Source organism: Perognathus longimembris, chromosome 16 (genome assembly GCF_023159225.1).
Source record: "Perognathus longimembris pacificus isolate PPM17 chromosome 16, ASM2315922v1, whole genome shotgun sequence".
Taxonomy (NCBI): Eukaryota; Metazoa; Chordata; class Mammalia; order Rodentia; family Heteromyidae; genus Perognathus; species Perognathus longimembris.
The window spans coordinates 4,329,575-4,349,801 of NC_063176.1; the positions used below are offsets into that span (position 1 = coordinate 4,329,575).

Here is a 20,227-nt window from a genome sequence, read left to right on the forward strand (position 1 = left end):
AGCTCAGAACACAATTTGCAAAGCAAACTACAGGGAAGAAAGAAATTAATTGAAGAATATTATTTCTTCCTGACAAAAGATAGGTTCAAATAATTACATAATGGAAAAGATGATTGCTTGTACATATGGAGAATATTTAACAGTTCTGTTTTATGAATACAAAAACAATCAGGCATTATTCTGGATGCTGGTGGCTCATGCCTGTAATCCTAGCCACTCAGGAGGCTGAGATCTGAAGATCCCATTTCAAAGCCAGTAGTGTGGCAAATGAAAGCAGTTGAATAGTAGCTTTGAGAAAAAAGATTTTAGGGACATTGTCCAGACCCTGAACTTAAGCCTCAGGACTGACAATAAATAAATAGTGGAGTCTGAGGGACAATGATGTTGACCATCTTTAAAACCAGATCCTTCTGAAATGGTGACAGTACTGTAATTGTTTGAGGCCAGTAAAGGCAATGCTATACATGCTCATCTATTACAACAATTTCCAAGCAAAGCACTCTTATTTCAATTCCTAGTGCTACAGAAACAGAGCTACTATCAATAAGACCAATGATGAGCATAATATTCAGAAAAGAAATAGGTAAGGATGGCTACCATCTATTGAAATTTAAATATATCATCTATCTCATTTTTTAAAAAAATTAAGTAAATATCAATGTATAAGTTATAACAACAATGTATTAGTGCTCTTTACCATTAAGTTTTAACAGAAGAAATGTTTTCATGTACATTTTTCTGAGCTAGTAATGAAGATCACCTTCGTGTGAAATTACATGGTAAAATAGATGATAAACACTACTACAGATTATTGAAGCTATAGATGCATTCATTATCTGAGATGAAATCAGTACAAATGAATGAATGAAAAAGTAAATGACTAGCATGATCAGAAAAGGAGAAATTTAGTGAATGTTCTGGATTTCTGAGTAAACATGAATAGAAGAGCTCACAATGAAAATCACCTTAGTGCTCCAGAGAACTAGGTAACAGGTTATGCAATATTTTGTAAGCTGATGTTAGTCATCTCTTTGCTTAACAAACTCTTAATTCTTACTGTTTAGTGAGCTATACCTACTCAGCTTTTGAATTATTGAACTGATTCAGATTACTCACTCCAGTTTTACACTTTGTGTTGACTTAAATCTTACCAGTTGCTTGTTGAGAATTATTTCCTAATAATTGACAATTGTTTCCAAATCTAACTTTATTTGACCTCGAATTACTAGTTAATTAGTCAGTTTTGTAACTTGTGGGCTCTCTGTCTCTCTCTGTCTCTCTCTCCCTCTACTTCCCCTCGCTTGCGGGGGAAGGGGCTTGTCAGCCCCTTCCTGGGTGGTCCTTTATCGCTCTCACGTGGGAGCGATGGCCACAGGTAGCCTCGGTGGCGTGTGGTCGCAGGGTGCCCCCAAACCGCCAAGAATGACACGGATGCATGGGCCCCTGGAGAAAAACCTCTAGGGCTTCCGTTTATTCAAATGAGGAGCCTCCCAGATATACCCCAAAGGCAGGCACAAGAGAGGGGCCCCTGACTGGTCCCAAGGAGCTGTCCCTCAAGTGATGTCAGACTTCCTTTGTGGGCAGAGGTCCAGCCCCCAAGGATGGGCCCCTGGGATACCCCTCCGCCATAGCACAAGTGCTAGCCCCAGGAACAGGGGCTTCTCTTCCTGTTAAAGACAGGAAGGGGAGGGACAGGCCGAGGTCAGCTGTGGCCCCTTAAAGGTGCAGCTGACCCCAACAGTAACTTTGATCTCCCATTTTTGCCAGGAATTCTGGATCACTGTCATTATGACTCAGGAATATTATTCTTTCCACAAAAACAAGTGTATTTTTCTTACTTGTCCATATGAAAGAAGAGAGTTTGCAAAGATAACAAGCAGAGTACAGAGTCTCTTTGTAGTCTGATATATATATATATATGTGTGTGTGTGTTTGTGTATATATACACATATACATACATATATAGAATTGTATTTGTATGTAGTCTTATATTTGTATACATGATAGAATATATAATATATGTCTATCTATGATTACATATACTGCCATGTATAGTTATTGGATTGTTTGAGGAGAAAAAGAGGAGAAAGAAAAGGAAAAAGAATGATTTTGGTATAAACAATGCCAAAATGTATTGTCTATGTTCAAAGATGGCTTATAGTGCCTACTGAAAGCTTTTGAACAATACTAATAAGGGGGAGTAAAAAAAGAAAAAAATGTACTATACAGTATTAATGTAATCAAAGCACAGTATAGTACATGTGGACGCAAAATTACATGGTGAAACAGTTAATGAACGCTAGCCCATATTCTTGAAGTTATAGATATGTTCCCTTATTATGTGAAATGATATGAAAGGGGACCAAATGAATGAACGAAGCAATAAATGACCATCATGACCAGCAATGGAGATATTTAGTGAACTTTCTGGATTTCTGAGTAACATGTATAGAAGAGTCCACTTGAAAATGACTTAAGTGCTCAGAGTAGCAGGTAACAGGTTAAATGGAACATTTTTCATGTCATATATTAATCCTTTCTTTCCTAACATCCTCTTGTTTCTTGCTATTTAGTCAGCCACAGCTACTCGGCTTTTGTATTTATTGAACTAATTCACATTACTTGCTTCTATTGATCATTTATTTTGTCTTAACCTTGCCAATTGCCAATTCCGAAGAACATTTCCAAATCTAACCTTTATCAACCTTGACTTACTAGTTAATTATCACCACTTCTCTAACCTTGATTGATCTCCCATCAACTCCAGTACACCAGGTACTCCAGGACACCAGTTACTGCCAGTAACTCCAGGACACCATCATTATGACTCAGAAATTTTACAAAGATAAATTTACTTTTCTTATTTATCAATAAAAAAGTAGAGATTTTGCAAAACAGAACTCAAGAGCTTGTGCCTAGCTACTAAAGAAGTTGAGAGCTGAGGACCACTGTCTAAAACCAGCCTGTGAGGAAAGTCTGTGAGACTTTAATACCCAATTTAACATTAAAACTGGAAGTGGAGCTTTGTCTCAAGTAGTAGAGTTCTAGCCGTCAGCTGAATAATAAAGAGAAATGCTTTGGGACAAATGCCCAGCCCCTGACTCTTGGTTGAATGATAAACTTCAAATGATTGGCTAATCAGATTAATAAATCATGATTTGCCAGATCAATTCATGGTACACTTTCCAGTTCTATGCAGTAGGTAAAACAAATACCCATCAAAGCTGGTGCCCCGAGAAAGTAACCACTGCAGTGTTAGTTTGATGGAAGTGAAAATAGAATGCAGCAGAATCTTTTCCACAGAAAGTGAAAAGTTAACAGAGAAAACAGTAGGTGTATCCTTGCCTTTTTCATAGTGTCCCTTCAAAAAATCACTCTTTAGTAGTTACTTTAAAAAACAATTTCCAAATCACACTGGCATCTCAGTGTGGGATCTCTTCCTAAATAGAGAATTGAAACATTTAGAAAAGCCATGGCATTGACAGAGTTGCTCTGTGAACCATGTACTTTTGGATATAGATACTATATTCAACAGTGTAGAAAATGTCTGTGAACTGAAAACCTGTGAAATCATGCAAAAAAATACTGTCCACCACAAAATGGACAACCTGTATGTCAGGTTAGCTCTCACTGATGAAAGCAAACTCATATAAAATGGCATATATACCTCAATTGATACTCCAGAAATGCAGCTGTCGAGATTATCGGAAACAACATCCTAGCAATGAATAGGAAGATGTAAGCTAACTAGATCTATTTCTGGACAGATAACCTACAAACTTGACTTGCAAGTATGTAGGAAATATGGACAGAATGAAACATATGGTAGAAATTCCCAGCAAAGAGAAGACTGGGACTGCCTGATGCCACTGCTAAATAGTGCCAACCTTCTAAAGAGTTAGCACGATTGCCTCTCATGTCATGCAATGTGGCATATGTTAGAATATTTCCCCCTATATCCTGTTTTCTCCATTTGTTTCATCCCTCTTGTTTTCTCATCAATTCGCTAATGGTTGGTGAATTTTTTTTTTCCAAAAATTGACTTATTACTTCATTGGTCCTTTATCTTCCAGTCTGTAGTTTATTTTGTTTCTGGTCATTGTTCTTCTTTGCCTCTGTTAATTTGAGGTTTGCTTGGTTATTTCTTTTCTAAATTCTTGATTGTCATTTGTCTTTCTGTTCCTTCTTCGTGTTAAGTTCCTTCTTATGTCTACTTCTGCAGTATTCCACTTTATCTGAACCAATATAGTATTAATTTCCCTTTGGATTCCTTAATTGAAACATCCTTTATTCAAGGAATTTTCTTTAATCTCTGTTTTGAGTACTTTTAAATTTCTCTATATTTTTAACTTCTTGTTTTATCAAGAAAATACATCTCATTATGGTAGTTTTGCAAATTTTTTCATATTTGTTTTGTGTCTGTCATATAGATTATCCTAGAAAATTTTCCTTATTGTAGTGAGAGAAATGTTCATTCAGGCAGCTTTAACTGAATGTTAACATTTACTAATTCAGTTTGGTCTATAGTATAATTTAACTGTAATGGTTTATTTGCTGATTTTTTTTTGTCTGCATGGTCTGTCTTTTAATGAAAGTTGAATGCTTATTGTACTAAGGGTTATTTAATATCAACACACTAGTATTAGGTTAATAATATTTTACTCATATATTGCTAAGATTGGTTGGATATATATTGTTAATTATGATTTCTTTTGTGTTTGTACTGATATATTTACATTGTGAAGTGACCACCATTGTAGTGTTTCACAGGTTTTTGCTACTGTCTATTTTATCTTCCTTAGTATGAACACTCTTGTTCTTGTCTGGCATTCATTTCTGTGTATAACAATTTTTATTCCTTCACTTTTAGTCTACGTTGGTCCTCACAGCTAGACACAGTCCATTTAATTGTATTTTTTTAATCCACTTGGTGTATATGTTTTTCAGTGAGGAGGTTAACATGTTTCCATTGAAGATCATTACTAATAAGTATATATTCTTTTCATCTCATTTTTTTCCACATATTTGGTTGCAATAATCTGCCTTAGGGAATTGGCTACATCTAACGTATTGGCTTTGATGCCAGGTGAGTGTTTTGGTGGAATGTCAAAGAAGACCATCAACTGTGGGTGACATCAGTGAGCTATGGGTGTCTTGGTGGCTTCTTATGTAGGGATAGGAGATTGCATTGTCAGCTCAGATGTATTTCTCATAGGCAGAGTGGGTCACCTGCAGCTCTAGTTTGTAAAGCCAACTGTAGATATTGGACTCTGGTGGGTTTATTTGAGTGCCTGGTGGGGGGGGGGGGTCAGTGATAAAGCCTAGGATTTCATGGTGGATCCTGAAAATTTTTTTTTGGCCAGTCCTGGGCCTTGGACTTAGGACCTGAGCACTGTCCCTGGCTTCTTCCCGCTCAAGGCTAGCACTCCGCCACTTGAGCCACAGCGCTGCTTCTGGCCGTTTTCTGTATATGTGGTGCTGGGGAATCGAACCTAGGGCCTCGTGTATCCGAGGCAGGCACTCTTGCCACTAGGCTATATCCCCAGCCCCTGAAAATTTTTAATAGAAAACACAATCAACAGGCAACAAAAACTCAGCAAATAACGTCCACCACAGGCTCGCCGAAAGATCAAGTTTAATAACTACTCATTATTCTCATAGATTTCAAAAGACAAAGTCCAGAGATTATTTTTAAAGAGAGGTAGCAATTCAGTTAAAATCCTACTTGCAAAGCATGCTATTCCAATAGGGCTTGGATTCCGTATGTTTCTTCCGTACAGCAGAAGATCAGGAGGTAGGATGAAGCATCACTGAATATCTGTGGATTGCTTTGGAGCAATGCTTCAGTGCTCAATGGTGAAATCGTTCCTTCAAGCATCAAAACTGCACTTATGGTGCTACTCAGCTTCACCCTGGGCCTGAGAAAGTGTGAGGAAGGGCAACACTTGCTCCTCAGGCCTGCGGGAGTAAGCTGCGCATGGCGGGAATGTGTCTTCCTGGGTCACATGAGGCTTGGCAAGGCCTCCTGGCTGTTCCACAAGAACTCCAGTAGGCTCAGACACTCAGGCTTGGGGTTTGCTGTAATGGGAACCCAAAAGACAGGCGGGCAGAGGCCCCTGTCTCCTTCAAAGGGCCAGTGTTTAATGACCAACTCAGCACAGGCGTCCTGGCAAGTTTCCAGTGCCCAGTGGGAAGCTGCTTGGGAACTGCCGGCTGTGTGCTGGGCCTGTGGGTAAAGCGGCCAGCAGATTTCTGGTTAGCAGTGTTAGTGATGGCAGGGACTCGGTGGTTTGCTAGGGCGCTCTGCAGTTGGCACTGCTCAAGCTACCCAGAAAACATATGGGACCACTTGGCCCACGGGCAGCTGAGCTCTTGGGGCAGCAAGCTAGCAGCTTGTCAGGCCTTTAAGTGCTAGGGACCATGGCACTTAGCAACTGGACTTTCTTGGTCTGGGAGGGCGAAGGCGCAGGAGGGATGGAGATTTTCTCCCGGGCAATGCATTTGTCTGCTAACTGAATGTCCCCACAGGGGCTGAGGGCTTATGAGAGCAGGCTTTCTCAGCAGCAAATACCACGGATTGGTATTTTGACTGGGAATGGTTGGGAAGACTCCTGTTTTACCCTTCCCCACTAGCAGAAGTGCCTCTGGGTTCATGTCCAGTATTACAGGACGGGACAGCAAAGACATTATGCTCTTACTCCCTTATGTTGTAAAGCTGTAGTACAATCTTGTGTTCTCCACGCAGTGTCCTATTCACACTTTCCCTGAACTCTGCTTCAAACTCCAGGAAAATCACTGTGGTTTATCTGTGCATTGTTCCTTTGTTGTGGATTAAAGCACTTTTCCTCAGTTGCCTTGTTTATGATAGTCCTGATAGTGCAGGATTTCTTACTTGGTAGCTCACTAGCTACTCAGAGGGCTGAGATATGAGAACATTATTCAAAGCCAGGCAGGATAGAAATTTCCCTGATGGGGCTGGGGATATGGCCTAGTGTCAAGAGTGCCTGCCTCATATACATGAGGCCCTGGGTTCGATTCCCCAGCACCACATATACAGAAAATGGCCAGAAGTGGCGCTGGGGCTCAAGTGGCAGAGTGCTAGCCTTGAGCAAAAAGAAGCCAGAGACAGTGCTCAGGCCCAGAGTCCAAGCCCCAGGACTGGCAAAAAAAAAAAAAAAGGAATTTCCCTGATATACTTATCCCCAATCAACTCTTGAAAAGCCAGAAGTGGATCTGTGGCACATATGACAGTGCTCTCGCCTTAAGCACTAAAGCAGTTCCTGATTTTCCCCCATCAGTGAAAGCTTTTGCAGCTTTAATAAGGGGTTTGGTAGGCAAATGTATGGGGGCAGTCCAGTGTAACCTCAAAAATTAGGTTACCCATCTTGAAGTGCCATAATGGCAGTCCAATTTCCCCAGGAAACACTCTAAGGCATGGACACCTGATTATGGTTTCTTTTAACCCACTCAAAGTCTTACAGCCAGTAAGGAATAACTAGCACATCAGGATCCCACCCATAATGTCTCAGGGAAATATCCCTGCCCTTAATGACCAGATCAGCTAGCTGGTCTAGCTGGGAGTAAAACCTGGGAGTCCCTCCCACAGATGCATGTACCCATTGGAGAGGCTCACACAACTGAGTAATGGCTCTGAGCCAGGAAGGATCCAAAGTCAAAGGGGGGATTGGGGCCTATAACAAGCCAATTGTGCCATATTTAAGGCTGTCTGAATTTTTTGAAATATTACTTGAAGTGATGGAGTTATTGTAATAACATCAGTGGGGGCTTTATGCTTTAAAGAGTCAAAAAGCAGAAGCAGATCTTCTGTAGGCAGGTGAAGCCAAGGCCTTAACCAGTTAATCTCACCTAACAGTTTTGTAGCTCCACCAAAGTATAGGTGCCATCAAATCAAATTATATCATTTAACCTTACCAGCAGGTGTTAGAGAGCACAAATAAATAACAATCAAGAGGACAATCAAGGATCAGGACAATGGAAAAGTCTCAGCTTCAGTGGACCGAAAGTGGCTGTGTCTTCCATCCCAAATCAGCTGTCCTCGTTAGTCATGTGTGATGGAGGCAGGCAGGAGAGGTGGATTACACACCTCCTTTTGGGTTGCCTGCAAATTTCTACACAGACTGGTTAAAGATATTAGTTTGGGAGCAGACTGTGGAGGCAGCTTCACAGACCGCCTCAGTCCATGCAGCTAGCACGCATTTTGACCTGCATCCTATAAAGCAAAATATCAAGCCCGGATCAGGAAAATCGAGGTTAGTAGCCACATTTGTGCACTCGCTCCAAAATGACTCTGGTCCCTTGATCTTATAGAGTTTATGAGAGCACAGGAGAGAAAAATGGAGAAGTAGATAGACATAAAGAATAACACACTGGTTTTCTGGTGATAAGAGTCAGGATTGCCACCAGGCTGTTTACTGTGACCCCACCCACAGGCTGCAAACATCAGTTAACACAAGACTTAAAAGCAAGTTAAAATAGTAGTCAAAAGCAAGTAATTTTGAACCATGATGCTAGTTTTTACATCTTTTACCAACAGACAGACATACAGACAGTTGTGCACAAGCTTTGGGGCGTGCTTAGAATTCTTTTTTTTTCAATTGGCCATGTAAGTTTTCTGGAATTCCAGTGGCAAAATGATATCACTTTGCCTATATTTTAGAACCACGTGGTCATTTAGAAAACAAAAACTTTTCCTAGGAAACAAAAATTTTCACAGATTATTTGGCAAATGAAGAAGCCACATTTTGAGAAACCAGTTCAGCTCCAATGGGGGACTGAAGTGGGATGCTATGACTGTTAGGTTTTTAAAGTAGGTAACCGGTAAAGGAGAACGCCACGCGGTATTCAGGCAGGAGAGAACGTTTATTACTGAACTGCTGGCCTGTGGCCAAGATGATCCATGGCGGGAGAGATGGGAGAGAGAGACAGAGACCCCCACCCAGCCCTGCTTTATTTAGGGCAGGGGCAAGGGGTGTGGCCAGGTGGATTAGGAGGTGACCTCAGGGAAAGGGGAGGTAATTGCCTCCAGGTCTGCAGGTTACCCAGGTAACTGGGTGGAGACTTAATGAGGTGGGGGCATCTGCATGTAGCCCTCAGGGAGAGGTCCTAACAATGACCAGAGAAGGTCCAGGAGATGAAAGACAAGACTCAAACAGAACAAAGACACAATGGAGGTGGAGCTGGGCAGAGCCTCAGCAGGCTTAGAGCAAGACACCTTTGCCTTCCAGCATTTGAATTGCAAGGCACATTTGAATTGCAAGATACATTGAATTGTAAGGCCACAGCTGCAGGCTTTAGGGTGGGGGGCAGGGTTGCCAGGAGCTGAGCCTCCACATCCCTGCCCAGCCTCCAGGAATTCAGCATGCCCATTACCTGGGGCAGGGGTGGGAGGCGCTTGCTAAAACCCATTCTATTGTCCACCACAAGGTCAATGCTAGAGAAAACTGAGGATTTAGCCAACAAGCAGAATTCAACCGAACCTCCAAACTTAGCAAACATCAATAACAAGAACAGAAAACCTTTAAAGCAGATGTTAAGCAAATAAGCAATTTTCCTCCTGGGCAGGCAGGGTGCCATCTCCCCTCCATCCAAGAAGCACAGGGAGTGAGAGTCTTAAAAGGGCCTTTACTGTTCCCAGGCATTGGGGGGCCTGGAGAGAAACAGGCCTTGAGGGGGGATAGGATAGGGTAAACTCCAAGAGGGGAATCCTCTCCCAAATTAATTTCCCTCCTTCTCACCACTTGTTCTCCGCGGTCCCAAGTAGCCCAGCTGAAGAGATTGGCCTCCGCCAGTCAAGGTGCCCAGCGCATCAAGGTCTCCCAGACCCTTTAGGCCTGGAGCACTGAGATGTCTAAACCTATGCTTTGAAGCATGAGCCTCAGCACCCTGAGCGCCGGATCATCATGCTGCGTTTGAGATTGCCCTGTCTTTTCCAGGGATACCCTTACCTCTCAGAACTTGCTTTATTTGGCTTGCCGATAGCTCTAAACCTACACTTCCTTGTGCCCCACGTTGGACGTCAGGTTTCGGGGTCTCAGCCCCCAGCACTCTCCCGACATGCAGGAGAGATGGGGAAGCTCATCCCGACTGGTGCAAGCCAAGAATAGAGAAGGTTCCAAGGACTGCCTGCACCCAGCCCCCACTCACGGGAGGACACTCAGACACTTATGGGAGAATGTCTTGTGCATGTCATGCCTTATTGAAATACGTTCCTCTCTTAAATAGGTCAGAGAGCTGCAGGAAGGGGAGGGGTAAGTGCACCTATCTAGGGACTGTGAAAGGAGGGCCTGAGCTGTCCGTCAAGAGTGGAGGCCCAGGGGACCAATCCTAAGAGGCGGCCTAATTCTAAGTCACAGCCCACAGGACCGTCTCCGGGTTCATCACCAGGCACCAGGCACCATCTTAGGCGCACGTGGTCCCTAGGCTGGGAGGCGGGGCTGGCTGGAACCTCCTTTCTGGGTTCTGGCGTAATAGCCACATGTGGCACCAGGGCTGGGAAACAGGCGGGGCCAGCTTGTTGCCTCTTTCTGATGTAACATGCCTGGCATGTCCCACATAAGCCCCCAATCATAACATATCATTCTGGGGCTATCCTTTTTCCTGCACCAATATGTAGGAAAGATACACTAAAAATGTGAGTTTAACTACATTTTGGTCTCAAAGTGAGCAGAGAGCCATCCTCAGTCTATCTGCTTACTCTGTGGCAAGAATACAACTTTTGGAAAGGATGCAACCAAAGTCAAGACATTTGCATGTGCAGTTACTTGTAGATCCCCAGGGTTACTTGGGAAGCAGGTCTCACTCCTAATCCTGGATCCCGAGCCCTGCGTTCAGGAGCAAGGCCGGGGGCACGCTCAGCATAGGATTTCCTGGTGGGTGCTGAAGCTGTAACGTAAAATCTCTAGAAATATAATCCTAACATTTTAGCGTCCCCCACAACCCGAACCCTATCTTTATTGTTCATTTTTCAATATTTAAGGATTTTTGTCACTGTGTCAATCGTCTTCTTATACCTTTGCAAGCCTGACACCTGGATTTCCTGGGCACCTAATTCAGGTAACTTAAAAAAGTCAGCTGCCTGTGCCCCACTAGAAATAGGAGCCTTAAAGAAAACCTTTATGTTTTGTAATAGCACCACCTACTAAGAGAGGAGGTAGTATACATGAGGAACCATAATCCGCTTTAGTTCTAGTGGTCAATTGTACCCCAACTTCCTATCTTCTCCTTAAGCTCCAACGTTTTCTTCAAATCACTGCCAGCTTACTTGTTCTTTCTGTCATATCCTGAAGTCATGTAGGTCTAGACTCTTTTTTATGTAACCTAAAATAAAATGAACACTCAAGGAAGAAATTCATTCTCTCATGCTTAAGAAATTGCACATTTGTAGTAGGCATCAAGTCAAAATTCCAAGCTTATTCTCTCCTAGATTTAATTTTTGCTGAAATTGAAATTTGGCAAGGTATATGGAACGCATTCTATAGTACATTATTATCACATTTGTCTGAACAAGAGGAAGTATGGGTGCTGGAGTCTTCTATTGAAAGCCAGAATAGATATTTCAAGCACATCTTTGTATGAATAAATTGCAGTATACTCTTTTTCTAATAAAAAATACTTTATTATGGGATTTTTCTTCATTTTACAAATTCTGGAGGGTGTTAACAGGCTGCCTATCTAAAAATCAGGAAACCTAGCTAACCTCTCTTACTGCCTAGAAAGGTATTTTTTTCTTATGTAGCCTTGTGTATTCTCTAGAATCATAGTGTGTGTGGACTCAGAATACAGTCTAAAAACATGAGGAAAAAATAACTCAGGAAAGAACATTTCTTTGAAGTGGCACTGTGGCTCAAAGTGGCAGAGCACTAACTTTGAGTTGAAGTGCGCAGGGACAGTGCCAAGGCCCAGATTTCAAGCCTCATGACCAAACAAAAAAAACCCAAAATACAAAACACTTCTTTGGCCAGATAGGTAACATTTAGGCTTAATCAGTTTGGTGAGATACATGGAAAAATACCAAATCAGAGAAAATATTTTATAATACTAATCTTTATTAGTGTTAGGTATGATAATTGTAAAATCTACAAATGATAATAATTCCAAAATGAAATAAAAATTTTTTATTAAACCACATTTAAAAAATCAAATGAAAATATACAATGGAAGCATGCTTGAATGTTGTGGTGTGTTATTTTTTAAAGAAGAGAAACTTTACGCATGCACATTATTTTGAGGCAAAAATGAACCTTTCGACATAGACTACCTAAGCCAAATTCCAGTATACTAATGATTTCTTAACTACTTTCTGTAAGTCAACCCTGCCGGGCCAGCCAGCAGGGAAACGAGAATCCTGACTGAGGGGCGACGAGGATTAAGGAAAAGGAAAAATAAGGCAAGAGAAAAAAGACAAGAGACAAAGATGGGGTACAGGAGGTCTGCAGCCGCAAGGTTGAACCTCAAGACTGCAGCAACAGTTTATTCTCACTCCCAGCTTATATGCAGTTTTGGAACCAGGGAATAGCATAGGATTGTTAAAATTCCAGAACATAAAGAGGCTTTGAAGTTTGCAACATTTGATTACAGTAGACACAGGACAAGGTTGATTAACATAGGAATCTACTCCAGCAGACATAGCAAGGTGGGGACATAGCAAAGCAATTCCGGATAGTGGCTGTGAACAATTGTCCTTGCCTTTAGCATATCCTGGCGGTAACAGCACAGCCAGAGGTGATAATGAACCTAGGTGCAGGTTTGGCTCCCGACATTTTGGCGACATCAGCACAGCCAGAGGTCAGGATGAGCTTAGCTGCTAGCTCGGCTCCCGACAGTCAACTAATGACTTTTTCAATGACTTTCATAGCTCCTATGTAAAAAGGCTTAGAAATTAACTGATGCGTTGTCTCCATTAATGGAGAACCTATTTATGAAATTTTCTGACACTTGGCTCAATATTTGTAAAGAAGCAGCTTTGAATCAAGAACTGATAGCAAGGCTGAGAAAAGCAAGACTCAATGTCCTGATTGCAGATGCCATTGGCCCTCGTGGGGAGCTTCTGGCTGAACTCTTGGAGATTCCTTTGGTGTACACTCTCTGCTTCTATCCTGGCTACACAATGGAGAAGTATAGTGGAGGCCTTCTGGTCCCTCCTTCTTACGTGCCTGTCATTCTGTCAGGATTGGGTGGTCAGATGACCTTCATAGAGAGAGTGGAATACTTCATATGCATGCTGTATTTTGACTCTTGGTTTCAAACATTTAAATCAAAGAAGTGGAGTAACTTTTACAGTAAAGTTTTAGGTAAGTCATAGTTCATTATTAGTAGGAAACACTCATAACTTTTCTGAAAGTTGAGAGAGGTATTCTAACACGCATGTGAAATAAGATAAATTTGTCTTTTGTAGTTGGAACAGTTAATGAAATAAAACATTGTATACGAGATTCCTGAATATGGAAAAGCTTCTATTATAGGGTCAGAAGGAGACAATAAATGTTTTCTTATGTAGAAAACTCTAGGAGTTCATCCAGTGTGAAATACTTCATACACGGTGAAAATTATCCAATTTTCTTTACTATCAAAATCACTAATTACATCCCTAAGACACCAATGGATGGCAATATGTAGACTGAGGAGATTCCTTTAATACTCTACCTGTGGAGGCGGGAGGTAGGAACTTGTTGCCCTTGATCAATATCCATATTTAAATTAAAATACTTTATCTCTGTTCTCTTTATTTCTTTTTCTTTTTGCTCATTCTAAGGTTAAACTTAGAGACGTCCAGGTTGTTTAGTATAGTTGCTAATGGAAAATATTGGTATTTTTTTAAATCTCACTCCTGTTCCCCTGATATTTTCTGGTAATATTTGAATTTCTCTACTTATATTGAAAAACTTTTTTATTGACAGTCCTATGTAGGTTTTGAACTCAAGGTCCGGCATTATTCCTGAGTTTCTGTGCTCAAGACTATTGCTTATCTCTTGTGCCACAGCTCTACTTAGAGCTTTGTGGTGCTTAGTTGGAGATGAAAGTCTCACAGACTTTTCTACCCAGGCAGGCTTTGAAATAGGATCCTCAGATCTCAATCTCCTCAGTAGCTACCGTTATAGGCAAGCACCATCAGCACATTGCTACTTCGGTATAACCAAACTTTCAGTCATGCTTGCTTAACTATTATTTGTATGTGTTGCTGTCTGTGTGCATGTGAGAGATGATGTACACTTTTTCTTCATAGGAAATGGAAGATTTTCTGCAAAGCTCTGGGGACAATGGTGTAGTGATGTTTTCTTTAGCGTCAATGATTAATAACCTAACAGACAAGACCGCCAATGCAATTGCATCAGCACTGGCACAAATTCCACAAAAGGTGAGGTGTAGTACCTCAGTAGTGGTCTCCACTGTATGAGACATAAACTCTGTATGTATCTGACTATACTAGTTTCCTGTTTTAATAACTTCAATTTATCTTAAGCAACTAAAAGCAAAAGTATGCATGGAAGATGCTGAAATAGCATGGAATTTTGGATTTTTTAAATTGACAATTAATCAAACATGATTTTTGTCTTCAGAAAGAAACACAGAAGTCAGAAGGTGAATGTTATTATCATAATATTGATAGTAAGACTTCACAAAAGCATCAAATTTCATCCAGTGATCACAAGAATACTCAGCCCGTCAATACACTAGACATGCTTCAGAAAGGAGGTAAACTACACTTAATAAGTGGAGTCCTAAAATAGCATTTGACATGCAGTTTAGTGTTGATTGAAATAGTATATAGTTTAGGGTTCCCAAGTATTCCTTTCCTACAATTGTGAAATGGATCCATGAGGAGGTTATTCAGAGAAAGCAAAGGGGAGGTTTGTCTTTACTTCCATGTATTCATTCAGCTTTGTTCATTAAGAGAAAAAATAAAACCAACCTGTCCTACTGGACTGGCCCTTATTCATATCTGAAACCAGATCTCTACAGTTCATGTGAATGTGTGCATAGTCGCCTGAAAAATAAAGGTAGCATCATTACAATTTAGTTTCATTTCAGCAACCCTATATCTTATGAACTATATGCCAGATATTTTCTACATGCAGTGATTTTTCCCAGAGTAGTGATAATTAATAAATTAAGATGTCAGTATCATGAATTTATGTTCAAAATTTCCTAAACTACACAACTAACAATTCGTAATCTAAAAAAAGTTTACATGTAATTAGTAAAATGAATTCATTTATCATAAAAAGTTGTTTACATAGATTTGATCGGGTTTGTCAAAAATTAGTTACAGAAATAACATTTGCTTGTGTGCTGGTCATGAGGAAGAAGCTGTAGTCTTAACATGCAGCACAACACTGTGAATTGTTGATGTGAGTATCACTAGTTGGCCTTGGCAACCACCACAGGATTGGTTCTGAGGTCCGTTTGTTTGTCTGTCCAGATAAATTTTCCCATGTTGATCAGGTCTTCAAGAGTCTAAATGTTAGTTCATAACGTACACTTTTGTGAGGTCATTCACAATATGAATTGTATGGGAGTATTATGTACTCACTCCATAATGCTGAGTGTTTTATAACATAGTATCCCTTAATACAATACACTTTTTTTTTTTGCTTCAGGAATTTCTCTCTTTTCCATTCAGTACTTTTGCTATCTAGTCAACTGAAACTGATACATCATTTTCAAATCTCAATTCGCACAAAACCTAAGGCACATACCCTAAGAATTTTACTAATATCTCAGGTCAATTAAGTGCTACTTGAGGTGAGATTAGAAAGCCATTTAAATATAATTTCATAGGTGCAATAATTGCTTTGGAAAAGTATGTTCCTTTCACTGCCTCATAGTATACCTTATCACTAAGAAGTTTAATGAACAATTTTATTGAAATTCACCTAATCGTAGGTCATCCTAAAACAAAAGCCTTCATCACTCACGGTGGAGCTAATGGCATCTACGAGGCCATCCATCACGGGGTTCCCATGGTGGGCATTCCTTTGTTTGGGGAACAACATGATAACATTGCTCACATGGTGGCCAAAGGAGCAGCTGTGCAACTGGATATAAGAACACTGTCAAGTAAAGACTTGCTCAGAGCACTGGAAACCGTCATTAGCAACCCTCTGTGAGTATAACCTTGAGTATGTTTTTGTGTGGGGTGTGTGTGCGTGTGTGTTTGTGTGTGTGCACTCGCATGTGTGTGTGTTTTCTAATCATTAAACCTAGGGAATTGTTCCTGGTTGGCCAATACCCACTCTTCTGGTAGTATGCTTCTTTTTACGCGTCTGAACCATTAGTTCAGACTTACCATCAACTTAGAGTTGATTAGCATTGAAAGAGTTCATCATTAACCTTTAATGTATGTAACAAATCACAATAGCTGTGTGTGGGGGTGTGTGTGTGTGTGCATGTCATTGTGTTTGTTGCCTCATGGTTGTGCTATACAGGTCACGGTGGATTAAAACTCAGGAGATTCATCTTTTAGCATTTGGAATGCTGAGATTTCAGGGATGTACTTTCACTTCCAGCCATAACCAGTTATTATTTTCACCACATATTTCAATGGAAAAGAATTTTCAAACACTTGAGAATTCTAAAACAGGGCAAAAGTGGCCTGAAAGAAATCACTTAGGATGGCAACAAATGACTGCAAGGAAGTTGAGGAAAGCAATGAACTGAGGGAGCATGAACATTTCCTCCATAAATGGCATGCATTAAACCAGTTCAGTTATAACATTTTTTGCTGCATAAAATCTCACTTGTTCCTGTTGATAAAACAATGGTTTATAAAATAAATTCTCGATAAATACTATATGTTGCTATAGGGAAAAGGATGAACACACCCATAACTTCAGTATGTTTTCTTATGGTTTCCTTAAAAAAAAAGACTTCTACAATGGTCTATATTGTTGTTAAACAGTAAGTTATCTAAGCTCTACTTGCTATAGTATTTTATGTTGCCTAAATTATCTATGTGATTTTTTCAATTCTGTCAGTAGGACTTTTAATGTTACCTGATTAACCCTATTAGAAAAATGTTGTGGATATTATTAGAACCTCAGAAATATGGTTATCATAATGAGAAACAATATAATTTAAAAACTTAACCTCAAACATAGAAGTTACAATTTGCTGTTTAATAGCCATAATTTGCAATTCATATTACCATCAGTACATGTAATAATTTCATTAATACTAGTATCAATTACTCTTAGAAGCAATATTCTGTATGTCTCTCTTCTCACCATGACTACAAAATAAAGCAGTATATTTTGGAATGTACTTACAATACTACTATAGCAGGCACATTTAAAAGCAATTTTGCTTTGCTGCTTTATCAAGGCCCTGGGGTTTGAACTCAATGCTTGTTTAGCTCACTTAATTCCCCAGCTGGCATTCTGCCCCTTGAGCTCTGACTCCCATCCTGCTTTTTGATGGATATTTTGAAGATGAAACCTAAGGACTTTTCTGTCCGGTCTACTTTGAGCTGTGCTTGTTATGCCCTCAACCTCCTGGGATAGACAAGATTACAGGCAGGAGCTATCAGCCTCTGGCTCTCACTTTGATTTTCAAATGGATATTGGACTCGTAAAAGTAGTTTGTGAGGCATATTTTCTCTTCCTTCCTATGAAAACCAATGTGTCTTTTATAGACTGATTGGATGTAAAAGTAATTATCTGAAATATTTTTTTGTTTTAAATTTTGAATAGGTACAATGTTGATACTGAAAAAAGCAAGGGATTCCTAAATTAGAGAATGCATACTAAAGCTTACGGTATCACACATTTTGGTAGTTCTTAATGAATTTCACTCTGTTTTTAACCCCTACATTACAGAAGTAGATTAAGTTTAGTACCCATAAGAAGGAGAAGTTAAATTATTGAATAACGGTGGATCAAGTAAGTGTTAGGGTCAAGAAATGAAAGGAAGTCTGTGTTCCAGGGCTGATGCCTGAAATCTCAGCTACTCAAGAGGCTGGGATCTGAGGACCGAGGTTTGATGTCAGGACAAGCAGGAAAGTCCATAACATTCTTATGTCCAATTAACAAACATTGAGCCAGAAGTAGAGCCCAGGCTCGAGTGGTGATACTCTTCCTTTGAGAATAACAAATATTCAAGGACATTGCCAAGGCCTTGAGCTCAATTTCCAGGACCAAATTTTAAACAGCAAGACGCAGTAAACTTTCATTTTTATAAAATAATTAGGCACTGATAAAAGATCAATATAACTCTGGGAGCGCGGTGGAACAATTTATGCACTAAATGTCCGTCTGTCTCTAACTTAAGATGCAATTCTGAATTTTGAAAAACATGTGTGTTTGTAATTGTGTACTGGATAAGTTAAGCTTTATTTTGCCTTTGGAACTTAATTGATTCTGCTGTCTATTTTTATTAAATCTTGCTTTTAAAATATCTTTCCAAATTGTTATATCTAATGTCATTAAGAAGCTCCATCCTTTCACAATAATATGTCTAGAAAAAAGTAGAGAAGATCATTTCTTTTCTGGGTACTGCCTCTGAGTTCTTTATCTCAAAGCTAGTGAGCTACCAGTTAAGAGAAAGCACATCTTCCAGTTTTCTCATGGATATAAGGAGATATGAGTCTTATGGGCTTTCCTGCCCGGGCTTACTGTGATCCAAAATCCTCAGATCTCAGCCTCCTGAATAACTAGGATTACAGGCATGAGCCACAGGTGCCCAGCTCTCGTCACCTTTTATGGAACCATTTTTAACATTTACAGAAATTTTCTAATGTATTTATAGTTCATTTTATAAATGGATGTCAATTTGTTTTGCCTTTAGCTATAAAAAGAACGCTATGTGGCTATCAACCATTCACCATGATCAGCTTATGAAGCCTCTGGACCGAGCTGTGTTCTGGATCGAATTTGTCATGCGCCACAAAGGAGCCAAGCACCTGAGGCCACTTGCCCATAACCTCACCTGGTACCAGTACCACTCTCTGGATATCATTGGCTTCCTCCTGGCCGGTGTTGCCACTGTTATGTTCCTTGTCATAAAATGTTGCTTGCTTGCTTACCAAATGTTCGTGAAGATGGGAATGAAGAAAAAGAGGGAGTAGAGCTTTCAACACCACACAGAGTGGACTAAGAGACTAAGAAGCAAGACCATCCTAATGAACTAGAGCACAATCAACATGGGAGAGATCCTCCTTCATGTTTTACCAAAACTTTACCTTCTGTATATTCCTGTGTATCTTACTCCCGATTAAACCTGAAATAAGGTACAATTCTAATTTCAGAATTCCTCAAAAACTTTCGCTTCCCTGGGTTATGTAGTTAGTATAACTGAATCAAGTGGGACCAGAGGAAATTTGAGCCTGCTGATTTGAGTGAAGCACAAAACCCAAAGTTTTATTTTGCATTACCAAAAGAGAATATTTTATTAAAAAATAATCAAATTTACTCTTTGTATGTCTGTTCAAAATATAAAAGTTAGGGATAGGTTAAAAGAGGTAACCAATATTATTAAGACTTCTGGAATATGGGAGACAATCGACAATAACTGAGGTTAACCTCTGTTGAGTCAAAGCCATATAGGATTTTTCATAAGCATAAAAATTAGTAAGAGGGGGCTGGGGATATGGCCTAGTGGCAAGAGTGCTTGCCTCGTATACATTAGGCCCTGGGTTCAATTCCCCAGGACCACATATACAGAAAATGGCCAGAAGTGGCGCTGTGGCTCAAGTGGCAGAGTGCTAGCCTTGAGCAAAAAGAAGCCAGGGACGGTGCTCAGGCCCTGAGTCCAAGGCCCAGAACTGTCAAAAAAAAAAAATTAGTAAGAGGAAGTGAGGAAAGGACAATCAAGGGGGACTGCAGATCTAGCTGAAATTAAATAACTACAAAAGAAATGAAAAATTACTGTTAATGCCATGCCTTGGGTGGAAAAGCTTCAGGTTGTCCGTTGTACATTCTTGGTGTGTCATGTTCTCATAAGTAAAAGAATATTGTGGTCTCCTGAAATGACCAACACATGACTTTTCGCTTTGAGCAATAAGAGTTTAGGGATAGTGTCCAGGCCCTGAACTTAAGCCTCAGGACTGAAAATAAATAAATAGTGGAATCTGAGGGACAATGATGTTGAACATCTGTAATACCTGATGCATAGGAAATGGTGACATTGTTGTAATGGTCTGAGGCCAGTAAAGGCAATGACATATATGCTCAGTTATTACATCATTTCCCAAGCAAAGGACTCTCATTTTAAT

The 20,227-nt window shown here is 40.1% G+C and overlaps 1 protein-coding gene across 1 annotated transcript; it reads left to right on the top strand.

Moving 5' to 3' along the window:
• The first annotated feature begins 12,922 nt into the window (after nucleotides 1-12,922).
• Nucleotides 12,923-19,081, top strand: LOC125365011 (UDP-glucuronosyltransferase 2B17-like). Its single transcript, XM_048364867.1, has 4 exons — nucleotides 12,923-13,219; nucleotides 14,243-14,398; nucleotides 15,846-16,123; nucleotides 18,802-19,081. The coding sequence occupies exons 1-4, from the start codon at nucleotides 12,923-12,925 to the stop codon at nucleotides 19,079-19,081; spliced, it is 1,011 nt and encodes a 336-aa protein (XP_048220824.1).
• The last annotated feature ends 1,146 nt before the right edge of the window (nucleotides 19,082-20,227 follow it).

Coding starts and splice junctions, on each gene's coding strand:
- LOC125365011 (XM_048364867.1), top strand. CDS start 12,923: ATGGAGAACCTATTTATGAAATTTTCTGACACTTGGCTCAATATTTGT. Junction 14,399..15,845: donor GGTGTAGTACCTCAGTAGTG/GTCTCCACTGTA, acceptor ACTGCCTCATAG/TATACCTTATCACTAAGAAG. Junction 16,124..18,801: donor ACCGTCATTAGCAACCCTCT/GTGAGTATAACC, acceptor TTTTGCCTTTAG/CTATAAAAAGAACGCTATGT.